Source organism: Excalfactoria chinensis, chromosome 2, assembly GCF_039878825.1.
Source record: "Excalfactoria chinensis isolate bCotChi1 chromosome 2, bCotChi1.hap2, whole genome shotgun sequence".
In the NCBI taxonomy this organism is placed as follows: domain Eukaryota; kingdom Metazoa; phylum Chordata; class Aves; order Galliformes; family Phasianidae; genus Excalfactoria; species Excalfactoria chinensis.
In genome coordinates this window covers 123,868,310-123,893,144 of record NC_092826.1, presented here as the reverse complement: position 1 = coordinate 123,893,144, position 24,835 = coordinate 123,868,310, and the positions used below count along the sequence as shown (strand labels likewise).

General features: G+C 34.4%; 1 protein-coding gene across 1 annotated transcript in view; it reads right to left on the bottom strand.

Annotated features, from left to right (window-relative positions):
* MALRD1 (MAM and LDL receptor class A domain containing 1) overlaps nucleotides 1–24,835 on the bottom strand; it is a 192,771-nt gene that overhangs the window by 107,206 nt on the left and 60,730 nt on the right. The window contains exons 21-25 of the mRNA XM_072329837.1: nucleotides 14,365–14,521; nucleotides 10,995–11,105; nucleotides 9,720–9,933; nucleotides 8,211–8,458; nucleotides 5,533–5,830 (exon numbers count right to left, since the gene is read on the bottom strand). Of these exons, the coding sequence (XP_072185938.1) occupies nucleotides 5,533–5,830; nucleotides 8,211–8,458; nucleotides 9,720–9,933; nucleotides 10,995–11,105; nucleotides 14,365–14,521 (1,028 nt within the window). The remainder of the gene's footprint in view (nucleotides 1–5,532; nucleotides 5,831–8,210; nucleotides 8,459–9,719; nucleotides 9,934–10,994; nucleotides 11,106–14,364; nucleotides 14,522–24,835) is intronic.

Sequence of the window (24,835 nt, the reverse complement as noted above, 5' to 3'; positions counted from 1 at the left end):
GCTCCTTAAAACACAGATCATAAATAGAAAACTGGTAAAGACTGGATTATACTCAGTTAAAAACACAGCTATTGGAAGACAAGTAATAGTGTAATGTGCAAAAAGTTATGCAGCAAATATATGCAGTACTAAGCATTAAAAAAAAAAAAAAAAGCTGAAAATCACATAGAATATTAAATTGTACCATTATATTAATTGCAATAACGTCCTTAAAAGAAGTAGAAAGAACTTCAAAGTAAGCACAGACTGAAAAACAAACAAAACAACCCAAACATTTGAAGGACTTCCCCTATACCAGCAGTATATATAGCCTCTAATCTCTTAATCACAATTATGTGCAAGCCAGTATTCTGAATTTTGCAGTTTTCCACTGAATCTGATCTGGTATTAGCCATCATCCTCAACTTCTGCCATGAGCCCCATTGTGTGTGGGCATTTACCTCTGCAGATGTTATCTGACATTTAATAATAGTGGATTATTACAACTGAAGAAAATTTACCTGGAGCTTTCCTTCCTTGAATTTACTTTCTATGTCCTCAGGTAATCTGCACAGCAATACTAGCTGTGTTGCTTTCCCACACCAGAGTCTGTTCAGTTTGAATTTAATGGCTTGAATCTAAAATAGTGTCTCTTTAATGTCTTAGTACTGAATAAATGCAGCATACAGGTGCACAACAGTGTTACTGCAGTTCTATATGCAAATATGGCTTCAGCCTGGGCAGAGCAGAGCAAACAAGTGAGAGACAGTTGGCCTGAAGTGACAATCCATAGAAGGAAATTAAAAAAGCAAGAATATTTAAAAGGCATATATTTGAAATAAAATAGTATGATGAAAACAAATTATTTTAAAAAACAATAAATAAATAAACTGAAAAGGGGTAAAAAGGGAAAACTGGTAAACAAAAAGAAAATAAGAAATGTGCCTGTCATGCATTGAAATGCTTCAACTCTTCCTCAGTATAAAGCACAAAATGAAAGCGGGCCTTTCAAGTAATGTTTTCAAATATCTAGTGCAGAATAATGTTCTGTTTTTCTGCACTAGCATGTATAATGTTGAAAACACCAACACTGTAACTAGAGAAGTAACACAAGGTACAAAACAATTCTTGATAAATAGGTGCTGAAAAGCCCTTTCAAATGCAGTTTGCTGCTACAATTACACAAGGAGAGAAAAGAAACATAAACATGACTGAAGACTTAATCATACACAGACAATTTGTACTGGAATGTCTAGAAAACTGAAGTGCATGACAAAGATGCACTTCACCAGAGGTAAAACAGGACTCAATCCTGTGAAATTTCACATTTTTTGTTCACCCTTGCTGGTGCAAGAATACCTAATAATAAAATAAAAGCACTTGATACTTAAAGTCTATATCGTAGTATTATTTTTCTGTCTGCACATGTGAGAGAAAAATAACGATTACACTCAGGTAGGAGTAATTTATTGGCTAGTTCTAGGAATTAAAAGGTTTAGAACATATGTGATTTGGGTTCACTCAGGCAGAGGCAAGCTTTACCTAAAGAATTTGCAACGCACAGGGAGAAGTCCAAGCTAACAGCGCCTGTGTTAGTCCTGGAAAAGCTTAGATGGGGCAAAAGGTTTCTTATTCAGTATTCTAGTAAAGTAAAAATATGAGTGGTATTTTTTAACAGGCTTCTGCTTTATCAATATTTTATTATATTCCACCATAGCATGGTTTGGGTTGGAAGGGATGCTTAAGATCCCTCAGTTCCAATTCCCCTGCTAAGGCAGAGACACCTCCCTCTATGCCAGGCTGCTCAAAGCCCCATCCAGCTTGGCCTTGAACACATCCAGGAAGGTGGCATCCGCAACCAATCTGAGCAACCTGTTCCAGTGTCTCACCACCCTCACAGTAAAGAACATCTTCCAAATATCTAGTCTAAAATTATCCTCTTCCACTTTAAAAACATTTCCCCTCATCCTGTTGCTACATGCCCTTATAAAAAGTCCCTCCTCAGCTTTCCTCGATGCAACATGGAAATCTAATCTAACTGCTACTTTTAGGTTGGCTAGTTTGAGTCCCAACAGAAGAAATAGGTAACAGATTTTTTTTTCTATGCTACAAAAATCTGTGAAGATTATACCTCTTTCAAGGGGCATATGTGGTGTATTATTTACATCTTAATCCAGGATCATGATACAACCAGAGTCAAGTAACTCAAAATGCTTCAGGTTTCTACAGAATAAAATAGAAGCAGTGGCCCTTGCTTCATTTCTAAATAGGAAAAAAATATACAAACATCACTAAGATGAAAGTATGCAAACAGAAACAAATCCTAGCCCGAAATCCAAATATCACACTTCTAATATTATGGATGAAAAAACAATTGCTTCTGATAAGAAAATGTTCAAAACTGTGTGCGACTGAGAACACTGATGCAATTATATAGGTATCTTCTATTTAAAAATGTTCAGGGGCATATCAGAAATTCTCAGTACTCTCCAAAGACTTGTGTTTTTCTTTTTTTGACATTGTTGTAAATTTTCCTTTCTGCAACTTGTTTTGAAGTGCTTTAGATCTATTACTTTATTTGTTTCACATCCTGTTCTCAGACAATACTGGCTGCTTAAAGGAATATGAAAATGATTTGTTATTTAATTTGTTGTATCTAAGGAATCATCTTTTATTCTTTTCAGTAGGAGACAACATTTTGCACAGAAACATTAAATCTGATTTTAGGTATTATTATGTATTAGTTAGAATAACTGTCAAGGTTATTTCAACTTATGTGTCTGTAAATTTCTATAAATCTAATTATATCTACAAAAGAGTGATCTAAACATCATCTCTTGGTCCTTAGAATACATGCAGTTAAGAGTAATATTGCAAATAAATTATACTAATGACCTCTCTCTTCCTTTCCATTATTTTAATTTCAGTTATGTTGTTGAATTCTATTTTTTTTTTGTTACCTCTCAACTAGATTGTCACATTAGAATGATTTGATATCTTTCTAAAAATATAAAGAATAAACAAAGCAACAATTAAACAACGACAAAAACCCACAGCATTAACAAGTCTGTATTCTTTAATATCTACATGTAAATGAATAGAAAAGTGTATGGCCAATGAAATAAGAAACTTTGCTAGTGATAGGAAGGTATCCATGGTAGTAAAAAGAAGTGCACTGTACAGTGCAGACAGTGTGGACTTTACCATAATCCCAAGGCTGCCAGCACCAGGCAGATGTGTCAAGTACACTGAATGACTAAAATGGAACTAAACAACCCCTGTTAAGAAAGTGAATGAATCCTGTGTGAATGGCAGCAAAATTTACTGTTAAGTGACAGAGAGTACCACCATCCAGTTTCACTGAGTTGAAAATCTTCAGTCATTACCACAATTAAGATATGACCACACAGGATGTATGTTTGCAAAACATAGTCATCTAAAAGGGAAATATTAGAAACATTAGGAGGATGCATCATGTGCATCTTTTGGTTCTTCCTCCACATCACACTGACAGTGTTGAAGACAGGATACAAGTGAAATTGATCTTAATTATGATCTACAATGTCTGTTCCTATGTTCTTAAAGATAATGTAGTTAATCTTTTATTAATTTGTTGAAGACAAGAAATTTGTTCTCTACAAAACTGAACAGTCACTAGTTCTTCCTGTTCATTGAAGGGTAGTTGGACTAGATGACCTATTAAAGGTCCCTTCCAAATCAAGTGATTTTAAGAAATTTGAGCAATGCATATAAGCATTTCAAATGTGCTAAAATCCTTGTCTCTACATACAAGCAGAGAAGTATAAAAGTCCAAATTTTTCTAGCTGATCAACACAATAATTTTAACTGGCTATAGCTATATAGTTAGATCACAGAGTACTTTGCACAGACCTTATTTGGCCACTGATCAGAACATTTAGGGACTGAGGAGTACATTTCATATTTTGATTTCTAAGTCCATATTTTAAGCAATGATCCAAACAGATAACACTGCTAAATAGTGGCTGTAAATTGGAAATCTCAGTGACAAATGTAAGTTGTTTTTGGTTCAGGACAAGCAAAAATTGCTGATATGGAAAAGATGGGATTCTACAAGGACAAATTTAGACCATTATCTTAAACTGGTGAATCTACAAAGTTCACAAAATATATTTGAGTTACAACAAGAAATTGTCTCTGATGTCTTTTTTGTTTTCCCCTGAGATTTTTGTAGCTTTTTTATTATATACATCATAAAAGGGTTTTGGAACATACTTTACTATCAAAAGCAAAGCTTTTAGAGTTTCCAGTGTTGCCACAGGGAGCTGTATCTACCATTAAGTAGATAGAGTCTGAAAACATCAAAAAATAAGGAATAAGAAATCTCAGCTATGTTTTTTCTTGGGTAATGTTTATATAAATCTGAACTTTAAAATACAAATCTCATTTGCAATAAATATCCATGACTGTCTTTGACAGAAGTAAGGAGCCAATAGCATGCACCGTAAAGATTTGGAAATTTTTCAGGGTATATCTGGAAACCACTACACATGTCCTTATCTTACAGACAATGCACAGTGTAGTGGTTTTTTTTAGGTTTTATATAGTCTCATCAGTGTTATATCCCAGTGCCTGAGCAGTGCTTAATGATATCCTAAAGGGGAAGGCTGCTCATTAGTGACAGTAACAAAGTAAAGCAGCTCACATAAATTAACAATCCATTCTCCCAGTACTCCTTGACTTCAGGAAATTTTAACTTTGTTTTATTCATCAGAAAGAGAGACATAAAATGACTTGCCACAGCCAAGGAGTAGGCCCAGGAATTAAATGTATCTTCTAAATTCCTCACTGGGAGTTTAAATTTCAGCAGCTCTGGTGATAGATATGGAAGGAGGTCTGTTGTATCAGAAAGAGCTGCTTCTTTGCCTTTCACATCCAAGCAAACATCGTGAATGAACATGATCAGTGCTTTTAGAAGCAGCTCTTACCTTGGAGACAGAGTAATCCATCCCCATCAAAACAGTGTAATTTTGGTAGCATTTTTTCTGAGTCTTATTTCCTTTGTGCAATAATTGAGGATGATGTTAATAATGGTAACAATGTTGATATCATATCACAAGGGAACAAGATGAGTAGATGAGTATAGTGCCTGAACAGTAGCTTTCAGTAGGGATTCCCATTAGCTAAAAAACATTAGAGCCATCCCTGTGTACTTCTTGTTTACTTTAACACAATATATTTGTACTGGGCTCTGTCCTACTCTCAGTTGTTTTATAGTAAGTATCCTTTACAAGTAAAGATTGATAAACAAATCCCACTGAATTGAACAAGATATTGTCTAAGCATACACGGCAGAACATAGGCTTTATAGATTCACAAGTATTGTCCTACTACCTCAAAAGTTACATTATAAAAATATTTCATCAATATTTCAAAACGCTGCTTAAAAACATGCTTTTTTCAACACAGTAAGATATCCATTCTATTTCTATTTTGAAGGAGAGACAAAGAAATGAAAACATTACTGCCACATATTCTTTCAGGACTTATTTTTGTCTTTAGCAAGAACATTACCTGTTGGAGGCACTGTTGTGGATTCTGCTGGTAAAAATTTTTGGGATGGTAAACACTCCCGAGACAATGTGATGTCATCAAGTGCTATGCCATCTTTGAGATTTCTTCCAACTATTCCTTCAAATATGACTTGGAAATCTTCATTTCCATCTCCAACTAGGTCCAGTGCCTTGCTTTGCCAGAAATTTCCCTGGTTTCCAGTAAGAATAAGGAGGATTTTTTCATGTTTTGACAGAGTCCTCTGGTAGACAATCAGTGATCCAATGTGAGCTCCATACATATGATAATAGAAAAATATCTGTAAATAAGAGCAGTAGATTCTAGTATACAGTAGGTGAGTTCAGAGACATTCTGCTACTGTATTTCTCCTAATTTTAAAATGGAATCATGTTAGCTGCTCTTTTCTTTACTTTTTCAAACATAATTTAATATATACACACAAAACTGACTTTTTGAACTACTTGACAAACCAAACTTGGAAGCCAGCAATACAATACAGTTGGCACTGTATCTCTTTTGAATAACTTTTGCATGTGAATGTAAAGAAAATACTTGACCAAAAAAAAAAAAAAAAAAAAAAAAAAAAAAAAAGACAAACATAGCAGACTGGAGCAGTATCATTTTTTAAACAGGAAGTAACTTCTTTTCTGAGCAGTTTTCTGTTGGTAAAAGTATTTGTGATAGACTGTAGTATATAATTAGAAGATAATATTATATAATCTATTATGAAAGCAAAATTGGCAGCAGAAATACAAAATAATAGATAAAATAAAAAATAAGGGGTCATTGGTTTAGAAAACAGTGAAATTTGAGTAAAAATGGGAAATGAAATTACAAAACACTAAGGTAAGATAAAGTAATATGGAACATAAAGAATAAAAACACTCTTATCCATTATTTTCAATTCAAGAGCAAAGGAATGTTTGTATTTCACTGGATTAATATTTAGTCTAATTCAATATTGTTTCTGACAAATATAGAATGTTTGCAGGAATTATGTACAAACCTGAAAGTAGACAATTCATGTTATATTATGCAAAAACTTGCCTTTCTATTACTTCTTAGACTAATGCATAGCACAAGACCAAAGAGTAAAAGCTCTAACCTTATAAAAAAATAATAGTAAATATTATGATACTTCTGTAAACATTAACTCAGGTTCTTTTGCCTTCATGTGTGAAGAGAAAAATAATTCACAGAATGGTAGCATGAATGTTGCTTTTGATCACAGTGGTTTCAAAATTCTTTGTCCTAGATTCTAGTGTGACACATCACTATTTCCATTTAATTTCAACTATAATAATTGATAGAAAGGTGTAAGACAGTCTAATTCTTTAATCTTTAATCTAACGTTTAAATTGCTTTTTGTTAATATCTCCCTTTTCTCTTACTTAATTTAGGTGGGTAATTTTTATTTATTTATTTTTTTACTGACTTCTACAGTTCAGTTCTTTAATTTGGAAATCCATACTTCGGTTTACTGCAAAAATATAACCCATTCCTGCCATGCTAATTTTCTAATGCTTTTCTAAATTTTTAGGGAGGTAATTTTCTAAAGATTAGAACTTCTGTATTTCATCCTGGAGCAGCTCCATTTATGCACAATAATCTTCTCCACTTAATAATGTAGAGATATTTTGTCATCTCTATTTTTAATTACTATTTTAAAGTTATTATTGGCAATTATTAAGTTTAATCTTTCATTTTGCATTTCTAACATCACACTGATGTTAGAAATTCAGATACATCTTATTTTGACCTTGACACTTAAAGACTAGGAAGAACTGAAAGCAATAGATGTATGCACATAGAAAGAATACCAATTCAAAGCACCTACAAAGTTGTGCTTTCTACAAAATTCACTAAATTTTCAACATATGGAAGCTTCTGAGAGACGCATTTTGCAAGCTGTCTTATGAATTTGAAAGATATAATTTTAGCAAAGACTATAATGTTATATCAAAACTAGAAAAACTGTTAATCCTGGTTTTCAAGGAAATGATCAGGCTCAAATCACAATAACATGCTGTAATGATTTATAAACAAAAGCTTTTCTTCTCTTCTTTTCTTTTCTTTTCTTTTCTTTTCTTTTCTTTTCTTTTCTTTTCTTTTCTTTTCTTTTCTTTTCTTTTCTTTTCTTTTCTTTTCTTTTCTTTTCTTTTCTTTTCTTTTCCTTTCCTTTCCTTTTCTAGAGTATAAAACCAAGTCATGCATTCATTTATTTATTTATTTATTTATTTATTTATTTTTGTAGCTAAATAAAATTTATTTATTTATTCTTGGTGGGGTTTTTTTTGTTTTTTTTTTTTTTTAAGCAACTAGTTATTGTATTCATACATATTTTCGTAATGAAAGCACAATCCTTTACATAGCTGTAGGATACATGGGGCTGGTGTTGCATAATGCATATTATAAATTACACATTTCTTTCATTGTTTATTTCATTTAAGTCTCCTGCAGTGTACTTACCTACAGAAATCATTCTTCTCCCAAAACTAGCAAAAAGATTCACATTTTCCTATGATTCCAAAGTGGAAAGAAGATCAGGTTCTGATTCTTTCACAACATGCTTGTTTTTAATCAGATGTATCAGTAATTTTCTTTACCTTAGGAATACTATCTTGGTCTAATCTAGAAATCAAATTCTGCACTCCTCCCAGTATTACACCCCATCATACCTTGCAGTTTTTATTCATCCTGCTTAACACTGGGCTAGAAATTCTAGCTTTTTGTCCTGGCAGCTGCAGAATAGAACTCTTTATAAAAATGTAATGGCCAGACAGTTCTTGCAGTGTATGATCAGCAGCTGGTCCAGAGCCCAGTTTACTTGCACTGCTAGTTCTGAGGTGCCAGTCAAAATCATCATTTTCTTCTTGCTTCCAATCACAAAGATCAAACTCAAAATCACAGTGCCCAATAGAGGTACCTGAAAGATAATTGCAAACACATGAACATGTATTTTTTCAGAAAGTTAATGTAATGCTACCTTGCACACAATTATTTGACAAGAAAAAAAAAATCAAAATCAATAAACAAAGCAAACAAGATTCATGCAACTTACTAAGCAAACCATTTTTTAGTGCTCTAGGATATAATTATGGTAGAGGATAAAACAGCATGTACGTGAAATAGATGACCATGCTCCAGTGCTATAGGTATAAAAATAACTAAATAGAGCTATCTGCCTAACTCTAGAGATTCAGGGATCAACTCTAGAGATTCAGGGATTGATATGCAGGGATCAATTGACATCCTTCCATTGAAAATTCAAGACATCTGCAGAAAACTATCCTTTTTTGAAGGAACACTTTAAAGCCAGGTGTGACCCCACAGTGCTGAAAAAGGATATCTAAGTATACTATTCTTATATATACACCTATATATTATATATAAAATACCTGTATTTGCAGAACAGAAACCCATCAAATTAACAGAACAGCACTATAGTGATACAGCACTAGTGATCCTTCCTAGAGACCATACAGGTAAAATGTAATTGTAGGAATGTTAACTCTGAGCTGAAACAAACCCCTAGCTAGTTTACTTTCATATGTTTCCAAAATAATTCACACACATTTTATTGGCCAACATGCAGTTTATCTTGGTTTCTCCTTTAATTGTATTTAGCCTATAAAAAAACAAACAAACAAACAAACAATTTTGACTGATTTTTCGTATGCTGCATGCATATCAAAACAGACAAAAAACATCAAAAAAGTATGGTTTCTGGTCAAGAAGTCTGTAAAAAGGTAATACCTTATGGCTTTGCATTCATACTGATAAAACTTTCTAAGATACATGACAATCCTCGAAATATCAAAGAAACCAGATCCCCAGTTCCCAAAGGTATTACGCTTGACTTTTTTTTTCCCCCAGTCTTAATACATTCTTTTCATATGGAAAGCAGATTTTTACTGTACATTAAAGACAATGGCTTTCTGAATAAGGTTGAGAAATTCACCAACAGCATTTGTATTTTTCATCAAATTATTTCAAACTAAACTATGGCAATTTAAAATCCTTAAAAAACAAACAAACAAAAAAAAAGGAATAAAATTATTACCTATTTGTTTGATGTTTGAAGTGATAGACTGCCAGAAGTAGTGATGCATTCAAAATTCTCAACAGGCACAGTTATTTATGATAATTATATATTTTTAAAAAGTAACAAAGACTATCATACTTACTGCAAATGGCAGGATTCTCATCTGAGTTATCTGCACAGTCATTTACAAAATCACAGAGTTTATCTTTTGGGATGCAGTACTTGTTGGCACATGTGAATTCCTCTAATGTGCAAGGTCTGTCTGGGATGAGCAAAGGGGAACAATCTTCAAAAGTAATATCATCCACTGCCACATCTCCCATGTAACTGACACCACGTTTTGCCCTGAAAATAATCTAATAAAAATTACAAAGATATTAGAGCAAAACACTAATTAGATATACACAAAACATAAATAGAACAGACAATAGTGGTCCTTGCAGATCTTGGAAAATGAAGTTTTAAGTTCTTACTTTCATAGTGCAGTAAGATTGTACCACCACCTGTAGACATTATTCACTACAGTTATTGAAGCACCATTATCTAGTATCAGCCATGTACAAAAAAAAGGGAAGAAAATGAGTAAGTCAAACAGTTACCAGTCCCTGCTCTTCCTGAATTAATAGCAAAGAGTCCCACTCCTGCTAAGCCTGAAAAGCATTAGTCTTTCAATAGCTATTCCCACAAATGTTAAAATAAATTTGGAGTCCAATTAAAAGTCATCCAAGACAGAAGTAATGGACAAAATAACATTTTTAAATGTAGCATAGAATCATTTGAGTTGCAACAGACTTTTATAATTCATCTAGTCCAACTCCCTGACATGAACATAGACGTCTACAGCTAGATGAGGGTGATCAAAGCCCCAACCAGTCTGACCTTGAATCCTCCAAGGATAGGGCTTTCATCACCTCTCTGGGCAACACCGTCCAGTGCTTCACTAACCACTGTTGTGACTGTCTCTATGTGTGTTTCTATTTTAAGAAAGATGCAAGGAAGCGTGATATAATGATAACTAAGCATCTCTAAGATGCTGAGGGATCAGCTCATATTACAAAGTCAATACTACTCAATACTACTTTTTCGTAAAACAAATACAATTCAACTGCACACTAAGGAGAAGGAAATGAAATAGTTCTAAACCAAGCTGGATATAAATAGAATAAAATAGAATCTGTCTTATGAAGTGATGTTTGTTCAAGATTGAAGAGGAATGAGAAAAATTTCAAAATGGGTGTCAATTTCAGATAAGTGATCAAACAATGGAAAATCTGATTTTTATTTTTAATTTTTTTTTCTATTCAGAAAGGAAGGTAGAACATGTTTGTGTGTTAAAAAGGGAAAGAAGGTGGAAATGCTGAAGATAAAAGTATCTAAAGCTAGTTTTCTAGACAGCATGGAAAATATGAATACACACCTGAAAATCTGAACGAATTCCCAAGAATACTTCTGCTCTGTTCCATTTTGGACCTTGGCTGCCACTTTGAGTCCACAGTGTAGAAGTCTTATTACCAGTTTTACAGAGTACCTAAAAAGCAATTTAGGTCACAAAAAACTTGTCCATTACAAAATCACTCCACATTCATTTTGTCCATAGTGTCCTTCTATAATTTAATTCTATACCACCATTAAATACCAAGTACAAAGGGATTGGTTGATATAAACCACAATTTGAAGAAAATGATGCTTTAAAACTTTCTCATCAACTCACAAACACCTTCTGCTAAGGTATTTATCTGGACTAAGTAATTAACTTAGCTGGAGTGTCTAGCTACAAATAAAAACTGTTCAGCAAAAGGTCAAGATTCATTTGTAAAACATGGAAAATAAAACTAATTAACAAGAGTTGCTGAAAAATGTAATAGTTCATGCATCCATTAGACTGCATTCAATTGCTCCATTTAAGTTCCAGGAAAAATTTAACGTCCTGAATTTATATCAAACAATTTTGTCCTTTCCTTTTGAAGACCACAGTTTATCTTTAAACAAAAGACTCTTGTAAAAAAACTGTTGAACTAGAGAAAGCTAACACTTCATCATTAGCACAAAATCCTCAATATTCTTTGCTCCAGCCTCTTGATCATCCAGATTCAACTGAGCTAAAAATAACAGCAAGATGGGAGTGTGATGAAGTGCATTAAGTCTTGTTTCCAGGCAGCATATTCATAGAGACAAACATCTTACAGTTGCCTGCACCAGTTCTTCTTTCAAGGATTTATTGCTATTCTGCATAATCTTCTTAGGGTAGCCCAGACATTCTTTATCTTAATGAAAAAAAGGACTTTTTTTGAAAACGTATGCAGTCCTGTGAGTGTGTATCATATTCCTTAACAGGTAAGCTTTGGCAAGCAAATAGCAGATCCTCAAGCTGAAGAGCTTCCATTCCAGAGGAAAAAAGAATAAGGTGTAATGTTTTGAATAGAATAGAAAAACAAAGTGACATCAGGCTTTATAGACAAGAAAAACTGCTCACAGCAGAAATGAATTTTAAGGAAAAAATAAAAATTGAGAAAAACAGAGGCTACATGTATTATTTAAGAAGATTAGGGAGTGCTGAATAATATATTTTTCTTACTCTTCTGCATATACTTTACAGATATATCTATAAAGATTAGTGAGATTATATAGAGTAACACATACACATACAATTTTACACATACTTTAAATTACTTACAAAATTCTAAATCCAATTTCTTCACCAGAAATCCATGTGTTCTCTAATATCATGATGAATGGTGAAAAATGGCCATAAATTTCAGTCCCATCAAAATCTAGGCCTTTCCTTGTACCCTAATTTAACTGTAAGTCCTATGCATTTAAATTACTTAGCAAGTTATTGAAAACTGACTGCTAATTCTTTGTTAGAGTTACCCATGCAAAGCCAGATAGCAGAAAGTGGACAAAAATGGTTCCAGCTAATATTCAAACGTAGGTTGCACAGTAAAGCAAGAACTTATAGGTGTTTAAGTTATAGAACCACAAAAAGATAGTCATTCAAGTGAATAGCAGGAGGCTTCAATATATCCTAGAGAACATTTGATAGCATGGATGTAAACTAACATGCAAAAATCCAAACTTATGAATTAAATAAAAAGTGGTAGTGATGGGAAAGAAGAATAATAAAAGTAGTAAAAAATCTGTGATTTTCAACCACAGAAGATTAACATTCATAAAAAGGACTTACAAAAATTAAAAGAAAATAAAGCCAACTTTTCTAAATAATTTTATATTCCATGTTATTTCTACATTTATAATTAATCAAATAATTAAGCAATTGAAGTAAGAAAACAATTAACAATGTTTAAAATACAATGGCTTTGTGATTTGACTTTGGTATATTTTCAAATTGATTAAGTTGTAGATGGAAAAATGTCAATTAACTAATAGAGTCAAACTGTAGTCTTCTACTAGAAAATATAGAATCACAGTATCATTAGAGTTGGAAAATACTACTAAGATCATTCAGTGCAACCACCAGCCCATCCTCATCAAGCCCACGGACCCATGTCTCTCAGTGTAACATGTTCATGTTCCTTGAACAACTCCAGGGACCATGACTCCACCACCTCCCTGGGCAGCCTGTGCCAGTGCCCAGCCATTCTTTCTGAGAAGGAAATTTTCCCATTACTCAACCTGAACCTCCCATGGCCCAACTTACACCCATTATCTTTTGTCCTAATATTGTTACCTGGCTGTGGCTGGATCTGAGGAAAAAATATATATATACCTATACATTTTTCTTTTGTGGCTCTGCCTTATGAGTGTGACTAACTAAGCTGTTAATTTCTGCAAAACATTACTTGGACATGCTTCCAAGTAATATGGCTTCCCACACTTTAAAGAAGATCTGGGACATTAGAGCAAATACAAAGAGGCCACAATTCATTTATCTGTTCCAAGTCTTAAAGCTAAGGATGAACCATATTTATGCTCTCTAATTCTGAAGAATTGTTTATTAATAATTTGAGAAAACACAAGGCGTACTTCCTCTGAGCACCTAGCTATTCAAAATACACAGGCTGGAGAACACCGTGTCTTAGTTTTTTAGTATCAACACACATTTTAATCTCACTGGCTATATTATTTTTAATATTTTAAAAATCCATCTCTGATGTTGTAAATTATTGTGTAATATTCATGGGAAGTTACATGATTGTTACTCTGATGTGTGGAAAAATGTTCTTGTTTTATTCAGCCACTTTGCAGTGACATTTTTGATCTATAAGCTGATGAAGAAAACAGATATCCTATCAACAAATATTTTTATTTTAACTGGAGTAAAGAAAAGGGTATGAATAAAAAAGTTTGTTATTGCTAAATCCTCAAAACAGAAATATAATTAACCTTTGAGAAATAAATGTTACACTTTCAAATGAATAACACAACAATGAGCAGTTTCTACAAAATGTCACAATGAATTTTCATACAATTTCTTCTTTTTTCAAACTCCTACATTCATCCAAAAACCTACATTTCCAAACACCTACTGCTGTTTTTCAGTGTCAAGGGGTATTACACACGTCAAGGTTTTTTTCTTGTACAGAAGTTCCAGACTTAGTATATGTTTAAAGGTCATCATTTTAGTTTGTTGTAAAATGCTTTTCACGGCATACTCAAGCTAATGTTTCCTTCAGATCAAAACATATTGAGAGCAGCAGAGCAGTAGTAATTGTTCATTTTCATTAACTGACAGCCTGGGCTCTAACAAAACTAAATGAAAAGGCATTCATTTTCTCCCATAGATTTGAGACAGTAAGAATGAAGCAAAACAAAGGACACCTCCGTACCTCCAGAGAACCTACTGTTGAACCATTCATATGGTTCCAGAACGTGATTTTGCATTTGGGTCCTGTAAAGGAAATAGCCGGTGTAGCAATATCAGCAGTGTGACCATATTCTCCATTTGAGCTGTCAGCAAACAGATACATGCCTTCTTCAGTATACCTGCCCAGAGAGAAAAGGTTTTCTTTTTTAATAAATTAAAAAAAAAAAAAACAACAAAAAAACAACAACAACAAAAAACACACCATTTAATCAAAATTAAGTCCCAATTTTATTAAAGAGGTAATATTTCCTTATGCATATATTATATATATATTATATGTTATGCTTACTATCTGGGTATCTGGTTACCTTTTAATTCTGCGGTTGGACTTGATGATCTTCAAGGTCTTTTCCAACCTGGGTAATTCTATGATTCTATGATTCTAATTTATCAATGTATTGCCAGAATACCGCAAAACCCCTTGAAAAGGCATTTAGTACTTTTGCATTGCATCTAAACAAAGGTAAACACAGAGCTACAGTCTTCCTTCACATGGAGTCAGATATCTGAGGCTGGAAGGCCTTTTATTTCCACCCCACTCATACCTTTTTGTCAGTGAAATCAGCAGCCTACTCAAAGCTGATGTACATATGGCCATTCTCCTGGCTTGGAGGTAAAGTATTCCAAGACAGTGGATGAAATTCTTTCTGCTGGGAAAGATGATGCTGCCTTGTGGTGTGGATCAGACTTTGAGTGTATACAGAGAGACAGTTTTAAGGTTTCGATTAGCTGAGATTAAGATCCTAAAAATTGCCCTTCAAAGAAAATGCAGTTTTTGACCAAATAAAAGATTCTGTTCTCTTTAGTGAAGAAGCTGCACAATCAGTGCTTCATAAAGCTATGAAAGTTTTCAGCAAGACCTTACAAACTTGATGATGGGACCTACATTTTAAAGATATTTCTGGTAAGAAAATCTTAATTAGAGTTTCCTGTCTTTTCTGTTTTCCTATTTGTGTATATTTTCAATCTAGTGAAGTGTCTGTGAAATCTTGTAACCAAATCTTTTCTTTAAAAATATTATATATGCATATATATATATATATGTATATATATAAATAAATAAAAATTTCTTCATTGCTTATCTAGAAACAGCTCCTCTCCTATTGCAAGGCCTACAGTGACTATTTGGGCGATAAAATATTCCCAAAGTCAGTATATATAGGTTTATTACTGATACCTTCCAAAAAAAATGGTAGATTAGATGTACTATGTGTAATAATTTGCATGTAGAAATAATTTTAAACATTAGCTTATACTAATTATATCCCATCACACAACTTGGACACTAATGAATTCTACCATTTTAGAAATAGAACATTCTAAATACATGAAGAAGAATAAAATAGGCTAGAAACAAGCAAAATTATACTTACACAGCAATTTTTCTCTAAGGATTTGAAATCCTTTAATTCATTCATTAATCTTTAGAATAACATGTGCAAAAAATTGTGACAGACTGACAGACTGCAAATAGCCTCATCTTCCCGGGTATCTCGGGGTAAAAACTTCACCAATATCTCCTTATCATTTCTATAACCTTTGGCTGATCTTAAGCATATATTTAAATGAAAATCTTTTTCCATCTCTTCCTTTTTCTTGACAATTGGTTGTTAAAAGTTTGCTTCACAGGAAAATTAAAATCTAGTAATAGCAATTGATAAAAACAACAACAACAACAAAACAAACAAACAAAAAAACAGCTTTTGCCAAATAATTGCGAATCAGCATCTGGGTCATTGACTGTTACACAGAATACTACTTCCATCTCCCCTTGTCTCATATTTGAAAAATTAAAATTAACATGAGATCTCCTATAGTCTTGGAAAACTAGAGAAAATATTTTGGGAGGTGAAAATATTAAACAATTCTGATAGTAAAAGTTTTGTTTTTTTGTTTTTTGTTTTTGTGGGTTTTTTTTGTGTTTTTTTTTTTTTTTTTTTTTTTTTAAATAAAGAAATCCTAGGCTATTTCCTTCAGCAAGGCAAAGTCTAATTATTAGAACTTCCTCTGGTCAGAATAATGGGAGTACTTTCAATTACCTGTAGCACAAACTTTTACTCATTATGCACTTTCTGGAGGCTTCCCAAAACCTTATCTAGTGAGTTTGCAGTTATTAGGAAAGATGTGTGTGATATAGTTTCAGAGGTAAAAAGGCTTAGATGTGGATTATTGCCATAACATATCTATAGCATGGAAAGATGACTCACAGCTGTGAACTGTTAATATACTTGCTGTACTTAAATATAGAAGGGAGTACTAAAATATCTCATAAAATGAAAGAATTTATGCAGAAAAGATTGCATCCTTTTGCAGACAGTTTCTTACATGTGAACAGAAAATTGATAAACTGAAGAATATTTTTTTTAATAGAAATGAAATACCTGCAATAAGTCACGACCAAAATTTCTACTACCACCTTACAAAATCGAATTAACTACTCCTAAGCACTGTATAAAAGAAATGCCCAAAACTTTTGAGAAAAAATAACAAATCTTTTTCCAAGCCATATAGAAGAGGATATTTTTGAAGGAGTAAATAGTTTAGAAATGCTTCTTGAATTGTGAGGCAAAACTGCACTTGGCAAAGACTAGACATTTTAATGGGCTGGGAACTGTTGATAAAGACAAGAGGTGTCAGGGGAAAGAGTAATGATCTGGCAAAATCTAAATCTTCTCCACAATTTTATTTTTGTTTTCAAAAGCAGAAGACAGAAGTGGCCCGAAGCCTTTCTTTCATCATCGTGTCCTGGCAATGTAGACATCTTTATAGTTACTGCATGAATTTACATAAGTAGCATAAATATTTGCATATGAACATAAAAAAAAAAAAAAAAAAAAAAAAAAAAAAAAAAAAAAAAAGCTCAAAATATAGATAAACATTTTATTACCAGATCACCCAAAGGCTTATATAGGCTCCAAAATAAAATAATTAAAATAGCTTTTCCTAATAAGCTGCAGTGACAGCTGAAAACATTGACACATATATAATTACACATATTTCAAAGAAATCTGTGTTTGGTATATTCATTTTTTTCCTTCCTTTCTTCTGAAGAAATCTGTTACTTCAGGTTAGGAATACTGAATTTCTTTTACTTTTGTCTCAGTTCTGATTTTTCTACCAGAGTCTTGTCTTTTGGTTGGAGAATACTGAGTTATCTTAAGGCCTACAAAAATATTTTAAAATTCAGAATTTAATCATCTACTGGGATTTCATGCCTTCAGTAGCCTAAGAATGTCAAAATTCCCCAAAACTAGAACAAAATTTAAAACCAAAATCAGTGGCAAAATCAGGGATGCCTGCTCTGTGGCCTAAGAATGTTGCACAGTATAACATTCAAGGGGACTGAGTTTAAAGTAACAAGCAGAATGATAAAGAGATCTGAAAACATACTAAATATTCTGGCTGGAAATGCTGTTGCAAGTTCAGAACAGTCGGTGAGATCAGTTTGAATGTGCAACAGATTGCAATCAGCAGTATGATGAAATTCAGACCTCTGTCTCCTACTTGCTGTCTTTGATTGGATTTTTTTCCTGAAAGTTGACCAAAATCATATCTCTATCCAGATAATCCTCATCTCACAGCAGTTGTTTTGTTCTTCTTCTTCAACGTTTGCTGGGAGGTTACATTTAAAACTAGCAAACCAGATTAAAGATTCACTGGGCGATACCTGTTGAATAAAGGGGTGTGTGCACTTGAAAAAAAGTGTTAATGATGTACAGGAAAGTAAAGAGAAATGGAAAGAGGCTGAATAAATATGTTTATCATAGAATCAAAGAATTAGTCAGGTTGGAAAAGACCTCAAAGATCATCAAGTCCAACCACTGCCTAACCCTAACTCTTAACAACCATCTGCTAAATCATATCCCTGAGCATTACAACCAAACGGCTCTTTAACACATCCAGCGACAGTGACTCAATCACCTCCCTGGGGAGCCTATTCCAGGATTTAACTACCCTTTCTGTAAAGATGTGTTTCCTTATGTCCAACCTAAACTTACGATGGTGTAACTTGAGGCCATTTCCCCTCATCCTGTCACCTGTCACCAGCGAGAAGAGACTTGCCCTGCTCTCATGGTTAGCACCTTTCTGATACTGGAAGAGAGCAATAAGGTCTCCCCTCAGCCTCCTTTTCCCCAAACTAAACAGCCCCACCTCCCTCAGTCTCTCCTTATAGGGTTGATTTTCCAAGCCATTCACAAACCCTCGTTGCCTTTCTCTGGACCTGCTCCAGTACCTCCATGTCCTTTTTGTACTGAGGTGCCCAAAACTGAATGCAGTACTTGAGGTGAGGCCTCACCAATGCTGAGTACAGGAGCAGGATGTCCCTAGTCCTTCTCACCACACCCTTCTTGAAACAAGCCAGGATGCCATTGGCCTTCTTGGCCACCTGAGCACACTGCTGGCTCATACTCAGCTGACTGTCCATCAGCACACCAAGGTTCCTTTCCATCATGCAGCTTTTCAGCCACACCTCCCCAAGCCAGTAGGGTTGCCTGGGGTGTTTGTGACCAAAATGCAGGACCCAACACTTGGCCCTACTGAAACTCATGCCATTAGCCTTGGCCCATCGATCAAGTCTATCCAGGTCCCTCTGTAGTGCCCTTCTTCCCTCAGGCAGATCAACAGTCCCTCCCAACTTGGTGTCATCTGCAAACTTACTGAGGGTGCACTCAGTCCCCTCATCAAGATCATCAATGAAGATGTCAGTGCCTCAGCACTGAGGCCTGGGGGATGCCGCTTCTGACTGTTCGCCAACTGGATTCCACTCCATTGACCACAACTCTTTGGGCCCAGCAGTCTTCACTCCTATATTGTGACTTAACTATGCTGTTGTTTAAATTCACTACCTCCCTCATACTCAATAGCTACTTGATGCAGTGCGCATTGTGCACATTGTTTCTGCCAAAAGGCAGCATTTGATGTAGGAAAGCGAGTTTGTGGCCAGTGGCCAAGGTCTTATTCAAGATGTATAATGCTTGTGAATCTGAAGGAAATGTGGAAGAGCATGCTTCTCCAGTAAAGATGAAGAGAAAGGGGAATGAGAAAAAATTACATTGTTTCAGCAGTATCTGAATTTGCTATATATTCACTATCAGCGCCAGAAATAGTTTGATTACTTATCTTTCAGTAGATTATATAGGATAGCCTATTGCAAATCATAGCATACAAACAGAACTTATACAGCCTCTGACATGAAGTGACTTCCACATAACATATTCATTGGTTTGAACAGGGCCCTTTCCCGAGTGAAGGATTGCATCTGTGAGAATATTATTTAAAAAAAAAAATAAAAAAAAATCAATATCATAGAATCTTCAGCTTGGGTTGAAAGGGGCCCTTCAGATCATTCCCATTCCAATCCTCTCCCACTATAGGCAGGGACATCTCCCACTAAACTGAACAAGTATGTCACAAAATGGGTAAGTTCCATTAATCTTACAGGATAATAAGAACTCCAATAACTTAATCAATTCCACTGAACATTAGAGGAAGATTTTCTGCATGAAACACTTCCAACCACTTAACTTCTAATAGGCTTATAATAGACAGTAACTGAAATCAATACTGAACAACTAGAAAAAATATACATATATATTTCAGGTTTTTCAGTGCAACATTTCTGTAAACTTTTCTTTTAATTAAAACTGAAAGGAATCAGAAGCCAGGAATGCAGATAATAGATAATAACAAATAGAAATTTGTGATAAATTTAATTTATTGATAATTTCCAAAAGAAATAATATTTTGCCATAATTTTAAAAATACTTTTAACTTAGTCACCTCCAAATTTCATCAGTGTTTAACATTCATATGTAATTAACTTAAACAAAAAGGAGTAATACAATTGTCATGTCATAAAGTAGGGTTTAGGGTTTTTTATTTGGAAAATAATGTTCCAAGAGCTATTTTCTGTTATAGAAGACATCTTTTAGCCATGTTTACAAAAAATTGCCTATAAATTTCTGAATGCCACAAGTATAGTTCTTCTTATGAGAATTAGGATTATTCTTCTGAAGCCAAGCTAAACATTTATTTATTTATTTATTTTTCTTATGCCATGCATGTGAAATGACTTTAAACTGATCAAGTTATTTTTCTTTATTAATATTATAAGAGTCTTCCAAACCTCAAATGCCTTCTTTTCTTCTTGGACCAATATTAATTTGATATTTGCATCTGCACATGTTCAGTCTTTCTTTAAACCTAGTTACTAAACCAGAGTAAGTTAAATAAGATTTCTAAACTCATAGGGACATAAAATCAGTGTTTTTTTTAAAACAGCCATATAACTATGGTATATGAATATACCAGTTTACATCTCTACTGTATTTTTCATTATTTGCTTACCATACTGTATGGAAAAGCTTATACACAGAACATTTTGCAGGTGTTACTGTGAAAGTCTTATTGATCAGGAATAGTCTTTTTCTCCACAGGTAGTGTCTTTGTTTCCCATGATCTTCCAATCAAAATCTCAAGGTCATCACTGCATCCCAAGCACATTTTAAAACTGTATCAGTTGTAAGGATGCAAAAGCACAGTGCTAGAGTCAAAATGTTTTGATACAAAATTTTCTATCCTGAGCAGCTAAAGTTTGGCATACAAATACAGGATGGATTTTCAGAGGTTAATTCAAACACAATAGAAATAAGGGTGTTTAACCATTACCCATGCAGAATAACTTCTTTACAGATCAAACTATTCCCATTATGAGATTAATCCAATGGTCTGGTATCCTAATGTACAGAGCTGAAAAATCATACAGTTGGAAAGTACCTACAAGATCATTTAGTCCAGCTGTCCTCCCATTACCATTGCTACCACAAGCCACTAAAGAATATCATGCAGCTCCTCATTCTGACACTTCTTGAACACTGCCACGGCAACTCCACCACCTCCCTGGGCAGTCATTCCAGTGCCTGACCACTCTCTGAGAGAAAAAGTTTTTCCTTATGTCTAATCTAAACCTCCTCTGGTACAACTTGCAGCCATTTCCTCAGGTCCTGTTTGTTGCCTGAGGCCAAACCCCCTCCTCATCACAACCTCCCTTCAGGAAGTTATAGAGTGTAATGAGGTCTCCCCTGAGCTTCCTCTTCTCCAGACTAAACAATCCCAGCTCCCTCAGCCACGCCTCATAAGACTTGTGCTCCAGACCCCTCACCAGCCTCACTGCCCTTCTCTGGACATGTTCCAGGGCCTCAGTGCCTTTCTTATAGTGGAGGGCTCAAAACTGAGCACCATACTCAAGGTATGGTCTCACAGTGCTGAGTACAGGGGAATGATTACCTCTCTGCTCCTGCTGGCCACAGTATTTCTAATGCAGGCCAGGAAGCCACTGGCCTTCTTGGCCACCTGGGCACGCTGTTGGCTAACATTCAGCCAAGCATCAACCAACACCCCCAGGTCCCTTTCCTCTTCATAGTCATCCAGCCACTTATCCCCAAGCCTGTAGTGCTGCTTGACAATACTGTGGCCAAAGTGCAGGACCCGGCACTTAGCACTGTTGAACCTCATCCCATTCACCTCAGACAAATGATCCAGCTTATCTAGATCCCTCTGAAGGGCCTCCCTATCCTCAGGTAGATCAACACCAACTCCAAACTTGGTGTCATCTGCAAACTTAGAGGGTACACTCAATCTCCTCATCTAGGTCATGAATGAAGATATTAAACAAGATGGGACTCAGCACTGACCCCTTGGAGACACCACTTGCAACAGGTCACCAGCTGGACTTTGTTAACCACTACCCATTGGGCATGGCCCTTCAACCATCCTTCAAATAACTTTTGATTGTTAGTTTACTCTTGGCAAGTTGTTAAGTATTACTCAGCTACAATATTTAGTTGGGCGCAAAAATAATATGAATACTATTGTCCCTGCATGGACTGAGCAAAGTTTAGAACTGCCTTTTGATCACTTCTAAATTCAACCTTTTTTCTCTAAAAAACAGTACCATACTTGCTTTGAACTCAGTAAACACACAGTACAAAGACTGTTTTTAAATATATAAGTAAATTGACTGTTACCCGTGTTCATATTTTCATCAACAAATGGTTTCTGTTTCTTAACTGAATTACTTTGACGGCTGTGCATATTTCTAGATTATTTTTCCAGGAACATTCATTTGAAATTTGCTACTAATGACATAAGTAGACACTAACAAACAAATTCTGATAAAATCAAAAGATAATTTCAACCTGGAATCTAATAATATTTCAGACTTTTTTACTGTGGATGGCTTATTTCTCTAAAATGCTGATGCAGACACCAGAAATTCAAAGTTGAGCTAGTTCTACAGAGGAACAGGAGGAGACTGGCGACATTTTTGGCACAGTGTTACATTGGTGTTTTTTTTTTTTCAGAGTACTCTGCAACTCATCCCCATATTTTTAAAGAGGTGTAACCAGATGAAATATTATGTATTCTCAGATAGTACTTTTGAAACAGAGAGAAGAGGCAGGAGAGTGGAGAACTGGAGTGAAAGAATGGAAATCAATAGTTCTATAATCATTTTAAAATACATTTCTTTTTATTGTCTCATTACCTTTTTCCTCAAGTCTCAATTCTAACATTCATTCAACTCAAGAATCACATGAACTGTACATACATAAACACAATACACATGGGAGACTGTAGTAGACACATTCACTATAGCATGCACTATAAACTCCTTTTAGCAAGGCTGAAATACTCCTTTCCTTTCATTTTCCAGATTCTAGAGGGTACAATAACCACATTCTTAAAGTAAGCTGTTGAGCCTGCAAGGCTTCATTTTGCATGTTTCACTTCACTACAAATAGGGTTCTCAAGTGAGATAGATAGATATGCGCACACATTTATCTAAAGTAAATAATACTACCGAGAACTGCTCTATGGAGCACAAAAATATTACAGAAAGCTCATACCTCTCCTTTACATATACCTAAGCACAACTACCTGTAGTACTCTCGGGTATCATTAATCCTCTCAGCATCTAAAAGATTTGTTTAAATGTGTTGTCATCAATTTCTGCACTTCCAAGAAAGTCCTGCTTAAAAAATAACAACACAACCTAAAGAGAATGAACTCTTCAGACACACATCAATACAAAATGACAAACATAGAATTGGTGTAGTAAAAACTGGTGGCATATTGCTATGAGGTATAGTTTTGTGTTCAGGAAGTCATTTCTTTTGTTGAGGAAGTTTTTTTGTTTTTTTTTTTTTTTTTTTTGTGTGTGTGTGTGTGTTTGTTTGCCCTTTTGGTTGGAATGTATACAATTATTTGCCCATCAGTCATTTCAAATTTGTTCTCTACATTTTAAATGCATTTAAGCTGTTTGAGTGATTATCTTTGTAAAATAGAGGTTCTGATTAAAGGACACAAATTTTGAAAGTTGTTTTTTTTAATTTTAAAGTAAATTAATGAGAAAAAAAAAGAAGCTGTATAGTAATGTCATTGTTGTTAGCGAACTGTTAAGGAGTGTATTGCATGTTAAAATTGTACAAGAAGCAGAAGTCTCCTCTAGAAGACTTCTGATTAAAAACAAATACAAAACAATAACAAAAAACACAATAAGCACATCTATGCTGTCTGGAGTAAACCATGAACAAAACTTTATAGGAAAAAATGTAATTCAATAAATGAATCATAATTATTTTTTGTAGATTCATCTATCGCTATTATTCGGGTAAGAAGAAAAGAATACAAAGGGCCATGCAGATTTGGTTGGAGAACAGACTGGAAATTTATGAGGTTTATATTAATTAGTGATAGAATGTAATCACGGCAGGGCAGAGACGACTGAGGCAGTATGTCAGTGCTCAGAGCTCCGGGACAATTTTGTGTATTGTGCTAAGGGCCATACTCCTATAGTACAGCAACTGGAACCAGCATTAACTAAAATTAGGCTGGAGCTTATCAATACACCTGAACTGCAGCACTCACATATATCATTTACAGTCAGAGAGGTGATGAATGAATCTCAGATCTGATGTGCTTCAGATTTCATTCTATTTCACTAACTGAGCATGACCTCATGGAAGCAGCAACTGCAGTTTCAAAAATATTAGATCTCTTACTCAGGCAAATCATAATTGCTGCACGTTCCTGTACAGCGGTGTTTTTTGTAAGGATTGTGCATTTTCAAGTTTTGAAAATCTCTATACTGAACTGTATGTATGTTTTCTAAAATATCACAGCTACTCTTTGAATTTGCATAATATGTTGGGTACATTAAAAGCAGAAATTGCACCACTGAATTAAGGTTCTCTCAAAATATCAGAAGGCTAAAGTAACAGATCATCTGATATCCGGAAATCAAGCCTAATTAACTTAGCTGAAAATAAGTATGCCTTCATAATTGAACATTAGACCTAAGATTCAGATGTTTTTAACTAGCCTAATCCCCTTTTCTACTTTTTGCTTTGTTCAGTCAGTGTCATTGTTCTCAG